At 44.8% G+C, this 13722-nt stretch overlaps 2 protein-coding genes across 7 annotated transcripts; both read right to left on the bottom strand.

Moving 5' to 3' along the window:
* Positions 1-4166: 4166 nt before the first annotated feature.
* Positions 4167-5136, bottom strand: LOC102708300. The gene is made up of 3 exons (XM_006646029.3): positions 4901-5136; positions 4639-4787; positions 4167-4539 (listed from the first exon to the last, which is right to left on the bottom strand). The coding sequence occupies exons 1-3, from the start codon at positions 5060-5062 to the stop codon at positions 4497-4499; spliced, it is 354 nt and encodes a 117-aa protein (XP_006646092.2). The 5' UTR covers positions 5063-5136; the 3' UTR covers positions 4167-4496.
* A 51-nt stretch (positions 5137-5187) lies between these two features.
* LOC102708752 (mucin-17-like) lies at positions 5188-13393 on the bottom strand. 6 transcript variants are annotated; one of them, XR_001551359.2, is made up of 5 exons: positions 8879-13393; positions 7688-7795; positions 7085-7194; positions 5401-6036; positions 5188-5210 (listed from the first exon to the last, which is right to left on the bottom strand). XR_001551359.2 is itself a non-coding variant. In XM_040522466.1 (5 exons), the coding sequence occupies exons 1-5, from the start codon at positions 13353-13355 to the stop codon at positions 5944-5946; spliced, it is 4737 nt and encodes a 1578-aa protein (XP_040378400.1). In that variant the 5' UTR covers positions 13356-13393; the 3' UTR covers positions 5323-5943. The 6 variants fall into 6 exon arrangements, 3 of the variants coding, with proteins under 3 accessions (XP_040378400.1, XP_006644363.3, XP_040378406.1); XM_040522466.1 differs by lacking the exon at positions 5188-5210 and having other exon boundaries at positions 5323-6036; positions 8879-12379; positions 12431-13393; XM_006644300.3 differs by lacking the exon at positions 5188-5210 and having other exon boundaries at positions 5323-6036.
* Between the last annotated feature and the right edge of the window lie 329 nt (positions 13394-13722).

The following is a 13722-nucleotide window of genomic DNA, read 5'->3' as shown; positions in this document are numbered from 1 at the left end:
TAATTAGAGATTAATTAGGCTCAAAAGATTCGTCTCAAGATTTCTTCCATAACTGTGTAATTAGTTTTTTGGTTTATCTATGTTTAATGCTTTATTTAGGTATCCAAAAATTCAATGCGATGTTTTTGGAAAAAAAAAATTTGGGAACTAAACAAGGCCTAAGCCAACTGTACTATAGGTATATTTTAAAGAGATAAAAGATAAGAGAGAGCAGTGAGCTACTGATTTGTAGTTAGCTATAGCACAGGTTCCAAAACACAGTGTATGTATGACATATAAGACTATGTATTAATATCTTATAGCTAACTATTGTATAAGTTAACTATTAGATTGATTATAGATAAATTGTAACTAGTTGTTGGCTATAAAGTTTAACTTGCTCTCACGATGCTGCCGCCCACGCCTAGGGCGCCGTGCCGCGACGACGAAAACGAGGCGCGCGCGCGCGCGCACGGCACACCGGACACCGAGAGCAAGGGACAACACGGCCGTGCGGTTTCGCTCTCTCGCAGGGAGGGCGGGCGGGCGGCTGCCCGATCGGTGGACGGACGACCGACGAGGGGGACGATGGAGATGCCGTCACGCCGACGCACGCGCGCGCGCACCGTGGGGGGGTTAGCCATCCGCAAGCGCGGTGGAGGTGGGGGGGATCGATCGTTGACTGCCTGAGCGTGAGCGTCCACCGTAGCCACACAAAGGGGGACGCGCGATGGTGTTGCCGCCGGGCCGCGGTCCCCCACCACGGGGCGTTGCGATCGCGAGAAAATCCTTTGTGATCGTCGTAGCGTGTCTGTCAGCGCGCCATCGATAAGCATTCCTTATCTTTTAGCTTATATTTATAAATAAATAAAATTATTTTTTTAAGTTTAAATTTAGGGTTTTAGGTAGCCAACAATACATATATATATATATATATATAATTTTTATTCATAAATTATTTTTTATTTGTAAATATATCGTTTAGTTTTTCTATGGGTGTACCCAACTTATTCATAACAAATGTGACAGTTTGTTAGTACTAGTTTGATGTTTAATGCATGGGTCACATTAACGAATAGAGTGTTACATTTGTCCTTAATTTTGAGGTAAATTTTAATAAATATAAATGTACCATGGGTGAAATACTGAAATAGGTAAAAACATGACACCCACCGCCCCGCGGAATGTTCAATTCTCACTATAACAGCCTGTATCATTGACTGAAACTCAACGATAGAATTCAGAAATAGACCGGTGACTTTGTCCAAAATTGCTTCTTATAATCTCTCTCTATCTAAACTAGGCCTATGATAGATGGAACACACAGAAATTTATTTAAATCATTTTCTGCTATTATAAAAATCAAATCATTTTCTACAATATCACCCCGAGATTCTTGTTCCATACCACCTCCGTCCCAAAATAAACGAATTCCTGAGTTTTTGATAGAATTTTCAACTCTTCGTCTTATTTGAAAATTTTTATAATTAATACTTTTATTGTTACTATATAATAAAACATGAATAATACTTTACATATGATTATTTTTTGATTTTTTAATAAATTTTTTAAATAAGACAGATAGTCAAACGCTAAATGAAAACTCAGAAATTGTTTTTTTTTTTGAGTAGTACGGTCAAAGACGTTGCACATCACGCACACACTGACACGCACCGAGCTTCACTCCATCTCTGAACTTCTCAACCTCTTTCCGGGCAAGAAAGATGCAAGTGTTACTCCGGTGCACCATTTTCTCAAGAAGAGAAACGGAAAAGTCCGCATGCCACAAGCAGAAGATCCGACTGACATGACGGCATGAAAAGAGCAGCAAAATAAAGATAAGACTTTGAGAGATCACATGAGCTGATCTTTCTTATCTTTCTCACAATCATGGGGGTTCCTTTCAAAAGGCTCGGACAGTGAACGGTGCAGCCCAATTGTTCAATTGCAGTGCGAAAGGGCCTATAGCTTAGTGGTTGTAAAGAATCTTAGTAGCATCTAAGGTCCTGGGTTCAACTCCTGGTTGAAGCGAATTTTCTAAGATTTTCTAACGGCTTTGTACTTTCAGGGGTAGGCGCCGTCCCCGCTGATCAGGCTTCAGAGATGCTTTAGGGATAGGATTTACGTACATGCCCTCATAGAGGAGAGTGTGCGTGCGTTGTGAGTGTCTACGTTGTACTTTCTCTTGCAGTGACAGGAGCCTGGCCACCTCATGGGTTAGGAGAGCCTGTCTCCTAACAATACTCTAGTGGTACTGGTACCTACCAATGGCGACGCTCCTTGCCATATCTCACAAGGAATTGAAAACGCAGGCCGGTTCTTTTTGCCTCTATCTTGCTTATAGTTTATGGGGTTCACAGGGCAAGTACATGGAGAAAAGAAGAGAAGAGGAGCTTTCTGCAACTGCAAACCACATGCCCTCTTTTCGGTTGAGATCAGGTGTACTTATTTAAACGGCATGGTCCTGGCTTCATATATACTAGTTAGAACTTAGAATACTTAGGACAGAAAACAGAAAACGATGGCAGTTTGGGGAGATGCTGAGATATGCACACTTGGCAGATACTAGCATAGTTGACTGACAATTCTTACGAGGTGGCATCCAATTATCATTGTGGTTGCTTGCCAAAATGGAGCAACTTGTAGCAATATCATACAAGATGTGGGGGTGCAATTAGGACGTTAAACTGAACAAGCAATCATAAGTTTTCCGGTCATTAGTTGTTAGGTCAACTGCTTAATTTCACCATACAGATCCCTACTACCCAACTTAAAACTTAATAAACTGCCAAAGATTGAACAAGTCAAAGCATGTGCCGAACTAGATCGGCGTGTACATATCGGTATCCTTTGTGCAACACGGTTTTTTTGCACATTCAGAAAGGACGAAATCACCAAAATGGAGCAGCATGTGCGTCAAAAATTGTGCATAAAGAATAACATGTGCGTTAAAAATTGTCTTTGCTGAACTGAACATGATTTGTTTGCAATGACAAAGACCAAAATGAAGGCTAAAATGCTCTTAAAACATTTCCTACATTCTTAGAGCAGATTACCACTACACAGCATCCATAGCTGTTTATAACCTATAGGAAACAAACATATCTCATAGTAGTAAGGAATCCTCTCTCGCCATTCTCATATGTAAGTCACATAAAGTTATTAATGGATGGTGTGGCTCTTCCTGTGTTAACACGAAAATTTGCCTCAAATGGCTGGCAAATGGGAAAAAAAGTAACAGGCTGATACACTAGTCTCTCACTCCCATCTTTTCGCTCTTGTAAGCCAAAATTTGAATTTTAAACCTTAAATTTGAAGTTGAATTTGAGATTTTTTCACCGAAGTTTATTTTTTAGCCTTGGTTTTTAGATCAGTAAAAATACATATATAAAAGTTCTATTCACAAATTTTTTTTCATTTACAAATATGTTGTTTAACTTTTTTTCATGAAAACTCAAACCATCACCCCATGTTTATTTACACGGAGCCTATGATATAATTCAGGCATCCATAGAACTGCGTTGCATCTTTCATACGCAACCGTGATTTTGTACAACATATGCAGCTATGCTCCAAGAACCATCTGCCAAACCAACAGATTACAGTTCATACCTAAAAGTCCATGTTTTTGTAAACTTGAGATCATGGTGATTAAAGTATTAGATGTAGCTGGATGACTGTAACAAATTTATTTTACTTTCAACCCACGAGTTGTAATTATATATATATTTAAGGGATGGGGCCCTTAAGGATTCACATCAGACAGAGACTAATTTGCTACACTACAACATATTTTTTTCTTTAATGTGAATGTAGTAGTCGTGAGACAGTGCAGTTTCTTTTCATCAACCATTTATAGTCCTCATAGCCACTAAGCCACATGGTCCGGGGCCCAAAACAATTAATGAGTCTGATCCTTCTCAAACCAAGTACAGAACTCACATTTGAAATATCTTTCCCTTCTTTTATTGTTCGTTGAGCTACACTACTGGCAAGCTAATTAAGACAATCTGTTGAGAAATAGGCTGTCAATTTCAGGTGACACTGAAAAGCAAAATAACTAACATTTTGCTATTCTCATAGCAAAACCTCACGAGATATTTACATGAAAACCCAGTGGATTAAAACAAAAACGTCAAGAGTACGAGCATCTTACATGTCTATTCTATCCGAATGCTCCGCATACATTCAGAAAGTATAATTGCATTGCTTCAATATAAAACAGAGGCTACAAAAGATCAAGACACGTTTTGTTCTACACTTTGGTCTTTAGTTTTAGTTCTCGGTCACAAGCCTAAATTCCCAAGTTCCCTTTAAAAAAGAGTAATATTTCAACCCAATCCATCCAATTCAATCAAATATCGCACTCGCATTCCATCAGCATAAGACCAGTCACCAGTCACCAGTCACCAGTCACCAGGTCACATTGCATTCACACTTACCTCACCAAACTGTAGAAAAAATAGAAACTGACCTCACAAAAATCAAATCCAAAGATAAACCAACACAAGGAGACTTCAAGCATAGCCTTTTCCCAGGCAATTCAAGCATCGCTGCACCCTGAAAATAGTAAAAAAAAAATAATCAACAGACATCCATAGCAGCACAGCAATTAAAGGCTACGACCAAGATCAAGAGAAGCTCTGCCCGATGGCCAACCTAGTCCCGTCACAGGTAGGGCAGAGGCACGGGTTGACGAACACCGGGTCGTAGAGCGGAGACCACTCGATCGTCGCGCTGCCCCTGCAGAGCCTGCACGCGTAGGTCCCCTTCCCCTCGCAGGCGCCACATGGAGCCGCGAATTTCCTCTGCGCGCAACAGCAGCACAGGCCAGGCCAGGTCAGGGCAGCCGCCGGCGGCAGACTGAGCGATGGAGGTTTGGGGTTGGGGGGTGTAGTGGCGGTACTACTGGTACTGGTACCTGGTTGGCGTCGGAGAGGGAGCGGAGGGAGCGGACGGCGGCAGAGGATGCGGCGGAAAGGAGGAGGAAGCCACCGCCGAGGTACGCCGCGGCGCGGCCGGCCGCCTGCAGCTGCCGCCTGGCGCGGGCGCCGGCGTCTCGTCCGCCGCCGCCGAACTCCATGCGCTCGCGAGGGCGTTGCCGCACGTCGTCGTGGTCAGCCTCTGTTTCCTTTCCTTTCCCTTATAGCCGATTGAAGTTGGGCCCGTTATAGTTAGGCCCAGTGATGAATTCGGCCCATGTTAGGAACTTAGGTCCAGTGCTGGACATTCTGCTCAAACCATACACTGTAGCATCAGATTATTGTGAAATGATTTAGGGTGAAACTACTGCAGATCAAAAAAGGTTTTACCCTATAATCAAGTCAGAAACTATGAGGGTTGTGGTCCATTTACGATCTAAACTCTGCCGGAATGAAAGAGAGAAAAATATACTGTATCAGAATGTTGCAAACAGAGAACCTTCGTTAGCTCTCAACTGAAGCCGAAATTTCAGTAGCCAAATTCCATGAGCTTGTTTCAGAGGCTTTCGCTTTGCAGATCAATTCTTCCCCCGGGACAAATGTACCACAGACCATTCTCTGAAGCAAAGCCTGAACAGCTAACTGCAGAACTTTCTAAAGCAATGATGGGCAAAAGCATGATTAGCAGTTAGGCTAATTCTCAAGCCTCGACACGTCAGGGGCAACATCATGGCCGCAGCGAAAGAACCAGCTGAAACTACTCTATTCTCAATTTATCATTCATATGCCATAAGCATATGAGCTCCGGACTGAATCGAACTATTTTTTGTTTCTTTTCCTTTTTAAAGGAGATCTAGTCGAACTAACGATGTCACCTTTCCTGGTCTGTATACAGCACTGGAAAAAAAAAAACGCTATCTTTGTACACTTTGGATTCTGTCCACAACTCCACATCACCATCTTGAACTTTCATGTGCACAGGTAGGCTTTGAAGCCTCTTGGACACTTGGAATCCGACGGGTATCTATATGACTAAAACTGATCAGGTCTTGTGAGTTAGTTCTGATTTCTGAACCTCTGATGGGTGAGGCGGCACAGCTTGCTCGATTGATAACCGAGGTCGAACATTTCGCTCCTGGAGTAAAAGAAAGAGAGAAATTGAAGGAGATCAATTCATTGGCACATAATGGAACAATTCTGCACTGTAACAACAGTCTACAACGTCTGTTCTAAAATATAATCATTTCTAGGTTATTTAGCAAAGACTAAAGTGGAATCAAAAGATTCTCTTTTAGTCACTTTAGTGGTCAATTTTTGAATTTTAAATTGATTAGATACCCTTTTCAAGCACCTGATTGGGTTTGGAATCAATCGGAGTGATTGGAATCATGGGAATGGGTGTAGAAATGTTTATATTGTTGTACAAAATTTAAATACCGGAAATGCTTATATTTTGGAACGGATGATCAAGAAGTCTACTGTAGGAAATCATGTGAAACGATAAATGATTGCAGAGAATCAAAGCTGGAGGTATCAAAGTGGAGGCGCAGTCAAAGACAGTTCGTACTAAGGCAAGTTTCAGATCTATCATAGTACAAGACATGATTATCTAAGGCAAGGAGAAAGATAAAAGCTTCATTGGCGGGGATTCAAACAAAGCAAACCATGCTTTTTAAATATATAAAGCTGCTGAGAAACAACATTTTATTAAAGGAGCATAGTGAGCCATGGTCAAAGAACATGCTTCCGAGTGAACTTTAGAGGAGCTCCTATGTGGAGTTAGAAAATGATACTTTCTTTTTAAGAACTAGAAATCCGAAATGAATCCCTCCATCCCCTCCATCTATGATCTATCTATCTGGTTAACCCCCCTCCGTATGTCTGATTAATGTGGGAATTTCTTGCCTTTCAGACCACATGTGGGGAGTTTCTTTAGTATCACATCATAATTGTTTAATAGGTCTCAGTACAACATGCTTATATAGCAACTAATAACTGTCGGGATAGAGATTTTTAGCTCATATGGCTGACAAGATGCATGAGAAATCTAGAATATAAGGCAGTCATATGCTCATATTCACAACAAAGTTCGGTGATAAAATACCTACTTTTTTTCTTCAAAGATGTTTTACACAAATAAACACATATAGTAAGTAATTCATCACGAGTCATAGTTCACTTACTCCAATTTCAGTGACAAAGAGGCACAGCGAACACTTAACAGAAGGCGCTCCAAAAGGATACATCAACAATGTCTCACAATGTCCACAATGCACATTACCAACTTCATGTGCTGCAACAAACATAGGAGGGCAAATAACCATGCAAGAATAAGGTGCACATATAATCACAATATTAGATCAATATGTGGTAAAAGCTACTATATGAAAATATTACGGACATCCATGGTTCAAAAGGAAAATATGAGATATGATTTGAGCAAATGGCATCCATATTTTGCAGAAAGTGTTGCATGGAGAGGGTGTGCATAAACAACAGTAATATGAAGGCAAGGGCAGGACTATCCAGTTATCTATGAAGTGGTCCAATGTTGACATACATGACCAACCGTACTACTTACACATAATTTAGACTGTAAAAGAAAGCTCAGAAAAGTACTTCCACAGAAATCAGAAAAGTACTTCCACAGAAATAAGATACAAGATGGTTGATATCTATATATGCTCAAAGACAAAACAACAATTACATAGAACATGAAGAAACAAACTGAGAAGGAGATAGGGAAAGTAAAAAACACTGTTAGGCAAACAAGAAATAGTACGCACCTTCCAATACAAGGTTCATTGTCTGACAACAAGTACAGTGAACATGATCAGCACCTCTAAAATAAGCAAGAAGAACACGGCAGCTTCCACATACCATTTGACCTATTTCTGCACAAGTTAGCAACAGAGGTTATTTATTTTAAGAGAGAGAGAGAGAAGGGTACAAAATCCCACAATAGTCAGAGAGAACATTATACCACTCTACAAACATATGGACTAACTTTATACAGCCCCAGATTTCTGCGTGGGTGCAAAAGCTGACTTGTTTGGGTCACAACTACCGAACTACATATGAATTGCCATTGAGTTATTGGAATTACATCTAAAGAGAAGGTATACAAAATCAAACTCTAATAACTAAGAGCTTGTGTAGAGCATAGTATATTCCTTTCACCTATTGCTCCAAAGAAAGTTACTGTATTTCACAATTGCAATCAAACTTCATCATTTTTGGCTCAAACTGATACAAGAAGGACCAGGTATACACACATAGTGGATCAATGGAGATAAAAGTGAGCACATTACATGCTTGGTAAACTTTAAGGATTTAAATGGTGATTCCTAGTTCTATTCATTAAGTTTATATCTGCTAGCCACAGTTTACATGAGCATTCTTCTTTCCGGAATCATATCAAAAATTGAGAATCATAAAAATAAGCGTTTCTTTGCACAAATTATAGGAAAGTTACATAATCTAAGGTGTGCATATGATTAGTGCATCATTAATGACTGGAAAGATAACTGTGTGAAATTCCATCCACGGACACCTAGAACAGTATAGGATTCAATTTGGGAAGAGACCAACCAGTGACATAGTATGGATCGTACGCATGCCAGTAGCATGAGCATGCAAGGCAGGCCCCGCTGTCCTTGAACATCAAGGAACCAAATTAGGAAGTTAGAATAGACAAAATAGTAATGTGTTTCCTGTTAATGATAAGATCATTGATTAGTTGATGTGTTACTGAATTATGTACGCGAACATCCTATGTACTAGTCAGAGTATCAGTGAAATAGGCCTTCCTGAGAAACTTGGTCATCCCAGAGCCTCTGCGTGGTGGCTGATCCAATCTCACACTGTAACTCATTTTCACCTTCCAAAGGCCCCGAAACTCATGACAAATACAAGTCAACACAAACATACCAGCTATATAGATATGGAATAGAGGAAATGAGATGAAATGTACTAACCTTTATTTAGAAAAGGAGATGGTGGTGGTGGCACCAATAGAACAGAGTCCTGTAAACAGGGTGCAGCATGTGCGGTAGAAGAGGCCGGATGCTGAGGTAGCTGCAATGACTCATCCACTATACCCTTGGATTGTGGTTGCATTGCAGTTGTACTTACAAAGTCTGTATTAGCTGCCTGCGGTGGCTGAGACATCTCTGAAGCCACAGCCACAGACTTCGAGCCAGGTGCATCTAGTAAGCTATCCACAGCCTGTGCTGTAGGAGAATGCACCTGTGACTCTACTTGTGGCAATGACCCCTCAGAAGCATTCTCCAGAGGTGATGACTGAATGGGCACTGTGCCATCTTCCATTCCTCTTGATACAAGCGGTCGTTGAGGTGATTCTTCCGATGCTACTGCAACCCTGTCAACGGCAGGAGCATCAGCCAAGCCATCTGGGGTCTGAATTGTAGAAATGACAACAGGTGGTGGCAGAAGCTGTGAGGACTCTAAATCATCAGACCCTGAATGCACCATATCTGGCAAACAGGTGGTTGTACCCTTTTCTGCAGGAGAAGGCAGGCAGGGGAATTGCTGTGGGAATGGCCCATCTGGTCCACTTTCAGATGATAGTAGCGATGGAGGTGCTGTATCCATATTTGCACCCATTAACTCCACTGAGTGCAGTGGCTGAGGGGCTTCCTCTATCACAGAAATAGGTTTAGTTACCAGCTGATCTTGTTGGTCATTTGTAGTCTGTGCCAAAGATGGAGACGGTAGCAGTAGCTGTGATGACTTATATGTTTCAAACCCTGGTGGTGCCCTATCTGGTGAACAGGAAGTTTCTTGCATTATGGGAGAAGGTACTCTTGGCAGTGGCTCTTGCAATGACTCCAGTCCACTGTCAAATGGTGGCGGTGGTGGATGTATGGCACCTACGTCCACATCCATTGCCTCCAATGCAGGTGGTGGCCCAGTCACTTCTTCCACTGTTGCTGCCAAAGCATCTCTGGTGGCTGCATCTGGTGACATATAAGCAGTCTGGGGCAGAGAGGGATGTGGTGGCCATGACGACTTGAAATTCTCAAACCCTGGAGGTGCCATCTCCACTGGTGAACATGGTTCAGATGATGACTTGAAATTATCAAAAACTGGACGTGCTATCTCCTCTACAGAACATGGTTCAGATGATGACTTAAAATTCTCAAACCCTGGAGGTGCCATCTCATCTTGTGAATATGGTTCAGATTGTGCAACTGGAGAAGGGAGTTTCAAAAGTGGCTTTTGCAGTAGCCCCTCAGATCCTTCTGTTGGGAACATATTGTGGGCAGTGTCTGTGTCCATGTTCATCAGCTCCAATGCTGGCAATGGCCCAAACGCTTCCTCAATAGGTGCTTCCACTGCCTTGGTGACTACCACATCAGGCAAGACCTCAGTGGTTGAAACTGGTGGAGTTGTGGGTAGTGGTAACCATGATGACTTAAAATTCTCAAATCCTGGTGGTGGCATATCAGGTGAGCTGGGCTCAGCCTGCATGATGGAGGAAGGTTTTTCGGCATCCAGAGCTTCCAATGAAGGCACTGACTCAACCACTTCCTCTGGCATCACCACTAAACCCTTGGGGGCAGCTGCAACTGGCAAGGAGGGCATTGATTGCCCTGGTGGAGTAGGAGGGGGCACTGGCAACCATGATGCTTTACAGTTCTCAAATCCTGGAGGTGCCATGTCTGGCGAACATGGCTTAGTGACCATTGTGGGAGAAGATGGTCTCTGCATTGACTCTTGCAATGGCCCTTCTTCCGCATTCTCCACCACCGGAGGCACACTGATTTCAGAGGTATCAGTCTTCCTGTACGTTACCATCACTGCAAGCGCTGAATTTGGAGCTTCTTCTGGTGTCCCTGCTATTACATCAATCTCAGCTGCATCTCGCAAGGTATGCGTGATTTCAGCTGGACTAGTGGGGGGAAGTGGCAGCTCTGCATGCTCCAAACTATCACACTCCGGGGGAGTTGTTGAGGGCAGATGCGACTGTTGTTGTTGCTGCTGAAATCCCGGAGGCGCCATCTCTGGCAGAGATGGCTCAGTGTCCACTGTGGGAGAAGATGATCTCTGTATCGACTCTGGCTCAGGGTCCATCATGGGATAAGATGGCTTCTCCATTGATTCTTGCAGTGACCCCTCTTTACCACTGTCCAATACTGGAGACACACTGATTGCTGCGGTATCAGTCTCCCTGTAGATTACCTCCATTGCAAGTGTTGAATTAGGAGCTTCTTCTGGCATCCCTGCTACTACATCAATCTTGGCTGCATGCATTACCTCCATTGTGGTCATTGAACCAAGATCTTCTGGTGTCCCTGCTACTGCATTGATGTCAGCTGCATTTGGCAAGGTGTGTGTGATTTCAGCCAGACTAGTGGGAGGAAGTGGCAGCTCTGCATGCTCCGAACTATCACACTCTGAGGGAGCTGTTGCGGGTGGATGTTGTTGTTGCTGCTGCGGCATCTGAAATCCCAGAGGCGCCATCTCTGGTGAACATGGCTTAGTGTCCACTGTGGGAGGACATGGTCTCTCCATTGACTCTGGCTTCATTGCGGGAGAAGATGGTCTCTGCATTGACACTTGCAATGACCCCTCTTCCCCATTCTCCAATAATGGAGACACACTGACTGCTACGATATCAGTCTCCCCATACATTACCTCCATTGCAAGTGTTGAACTAGGAGCTTCTTCTGGTATCCCTGTTAATACATCAATCTTGGCTGAATCTGTTACCTCCATTGCAGCCGTTGAACCAAGAGCTTCTTCTGTTGTCCCTGGTACTACATCGATGTCAGCTGCATCTGCCAAGGTGTGCGCGGTTTTAGCCAGACTAGTGGGACGAAGCGGCAGCTCCACATGCTCCGAACCATCGTACTCAGGGTGAGCGGTAGCAGGTGAATGCGGCTGTTGTAGCTGAAATCCCAGAGACACCATCTCTGGTGAACATGGCTCGGTGTTCATTGTGGGAGGACATGGTCTCTCCATTGACTCTGGCTCAGTGTTCACTGTGGGAGAAGATGGTTTCTGCATTGATTTTTGCAATGACACCTCTTCGCCACTGTCCAATACCAGTGATACACTAACTGCTGCGGAACCAGTCTCCCCGTATGTTACCTCCATTGCAACCGTCGGACCAGGAGCTTCTTCTGGCGTCCCTGCTACTGCATCGATCTTGGTTACATCCGTTACCTCCATGGCAGCCGTTGAACCAGGAGCTTCTTCTGGCATCCCTGCTACTGCATCGATCACGGTAGCATCCATTACCTCCATTGCAACCGTTGAACCAGGAGATTCTTCTGGCTTCCCTGATACTGCATCGATCTCGGTTGCATCCATTGCCTCCATTGCAGCCGTTGAACCAGGAGCTTCTTCTGGCTTCCCTGCTACTGCATCCATCTCGGTTGCCTCCATTGCAGCCGTTGAACCAGGAGCTTCTTCTGGCTTCCCTGCTACTGCATCCATCTCGGCCGTTGAACCAGGAGCTTCTTCTGGCTTCCCTGCTACTGCATCCATCTCGGCCGTTGAACCAGGAGCATCTTCTGGCTTCCCTGCTACTGCATCCATCTCGGTTGCATCCATTGCCTCCATTGCAGACATTGAACCAGGAGTTTCTTCTGGCGTCCCTGCTAATGCATCGATCTCGGTTCCATCCATTACCTCCATTTCAGCCGTTGAACCAGAAGCTTTTTCCGGCGTCCCTGCGACTGCATCGATATCAGTAACATCTGGCAAGGTGGGCGTGATTTCAGCCGGACTAGTGGGAGGAAGCGACGGCAGCTCTGCATGCTCAGAACTAACACACTCCGGATGAATTGCACGGGGTGGATGCGGCTGCTGCTTCTGCTGAAACTCCTCCGGTCCGCTCTCCAGTGGCGGCGTCGGAGGTTCGGGTGCGGCGTGCGAGCCCTCGTCCGCGCCCATCGGATCACACGCAGGGGACGCCATTTCCGCAGGATCGGTGAAGGATGAATCTGGCGAGGCGCATAAGACCAGGGGTGGAGGAGTGGGCGGGGGCGACGCCGGCGAAGCATCGTCCGCGGTTTCGTAAGAGGAAGAAGGGGACGACGGCGCCTCGGGGTAGAACTCGGCCGCCTCAGCGGGAGGAAGCAGCGGAGGGGAACTGGGCCACCCCGCTGCCGCAGCTACGAGCGCCGGTGACGCCGCCGACGTAGCCACCTCCAGCGAGGAGAACGAAGGAGGCGAGTCCGCCGCACCGGGGGTCCCACCGATCGCAGGCGCTGTAGAAGGAAGCGGCGCGTCCGCCTCGGGCCGCTCCTCGGTGCCCTCCCCTGGGGGCCGCGGCGAGATCGGGGTGGCGTGGTCGGGTGGGGATGGCTCCGGTGGAGCGTCGGCAGTTAGGGAGGGGTTTCCTTGGAGAGGAGGAGCAGGGGAATGGGATGGCGTGTTTGTGCTCTCTGGTCGTGGCGTGGCCGCCGCCGGCGAGCTCGCCATGGGTGCGCCTTTCTCGGCGCCGCGGCGGCGGCGGTCACCGGGAAAGGGAAACGGTAGGAGGCGTCAGCGAGAAGCTAGATGGGTGTTTCTACCGGGGTTTATTAGCCTAAGTCAAATCCTGGCCGTCCATGCTTCCTTCCTCGTTGCGTTAGAAGTTGTTTGATGCTCGGATTAACGGGATGGATGATAGGTCCGTTAGTCAAGTTCTTTTCTGATTTTGGATTGGATTTGCATTTGCACGTTTCTGGTATTCTAAACGGTGAGTTTTAAATTTGTTGTAGTTATTTTATTATTTTATAATCATACTACTGCTTAAAACAAAAATAATCAGATTATCTATCTGCCTACAAAGTTCAGCTATATCTCA

This window comes from Oryza brachyantha, chromosome 1, assembly GCF_000231095.2.
Source record: "Oryza brachyantha chromosome 1, ObraRS2, whole genome shotgun sequence".
NCBI classification, from domain to species: Eukaryota; Viridiplantae; Streptophyta; class Magnoliopsida; order Poales; family Poaceae; genus Oryza; species Oryza brachyantha.
This window is presented reverse-complemented; position numbering and strand designations above follow the sequence as displayed.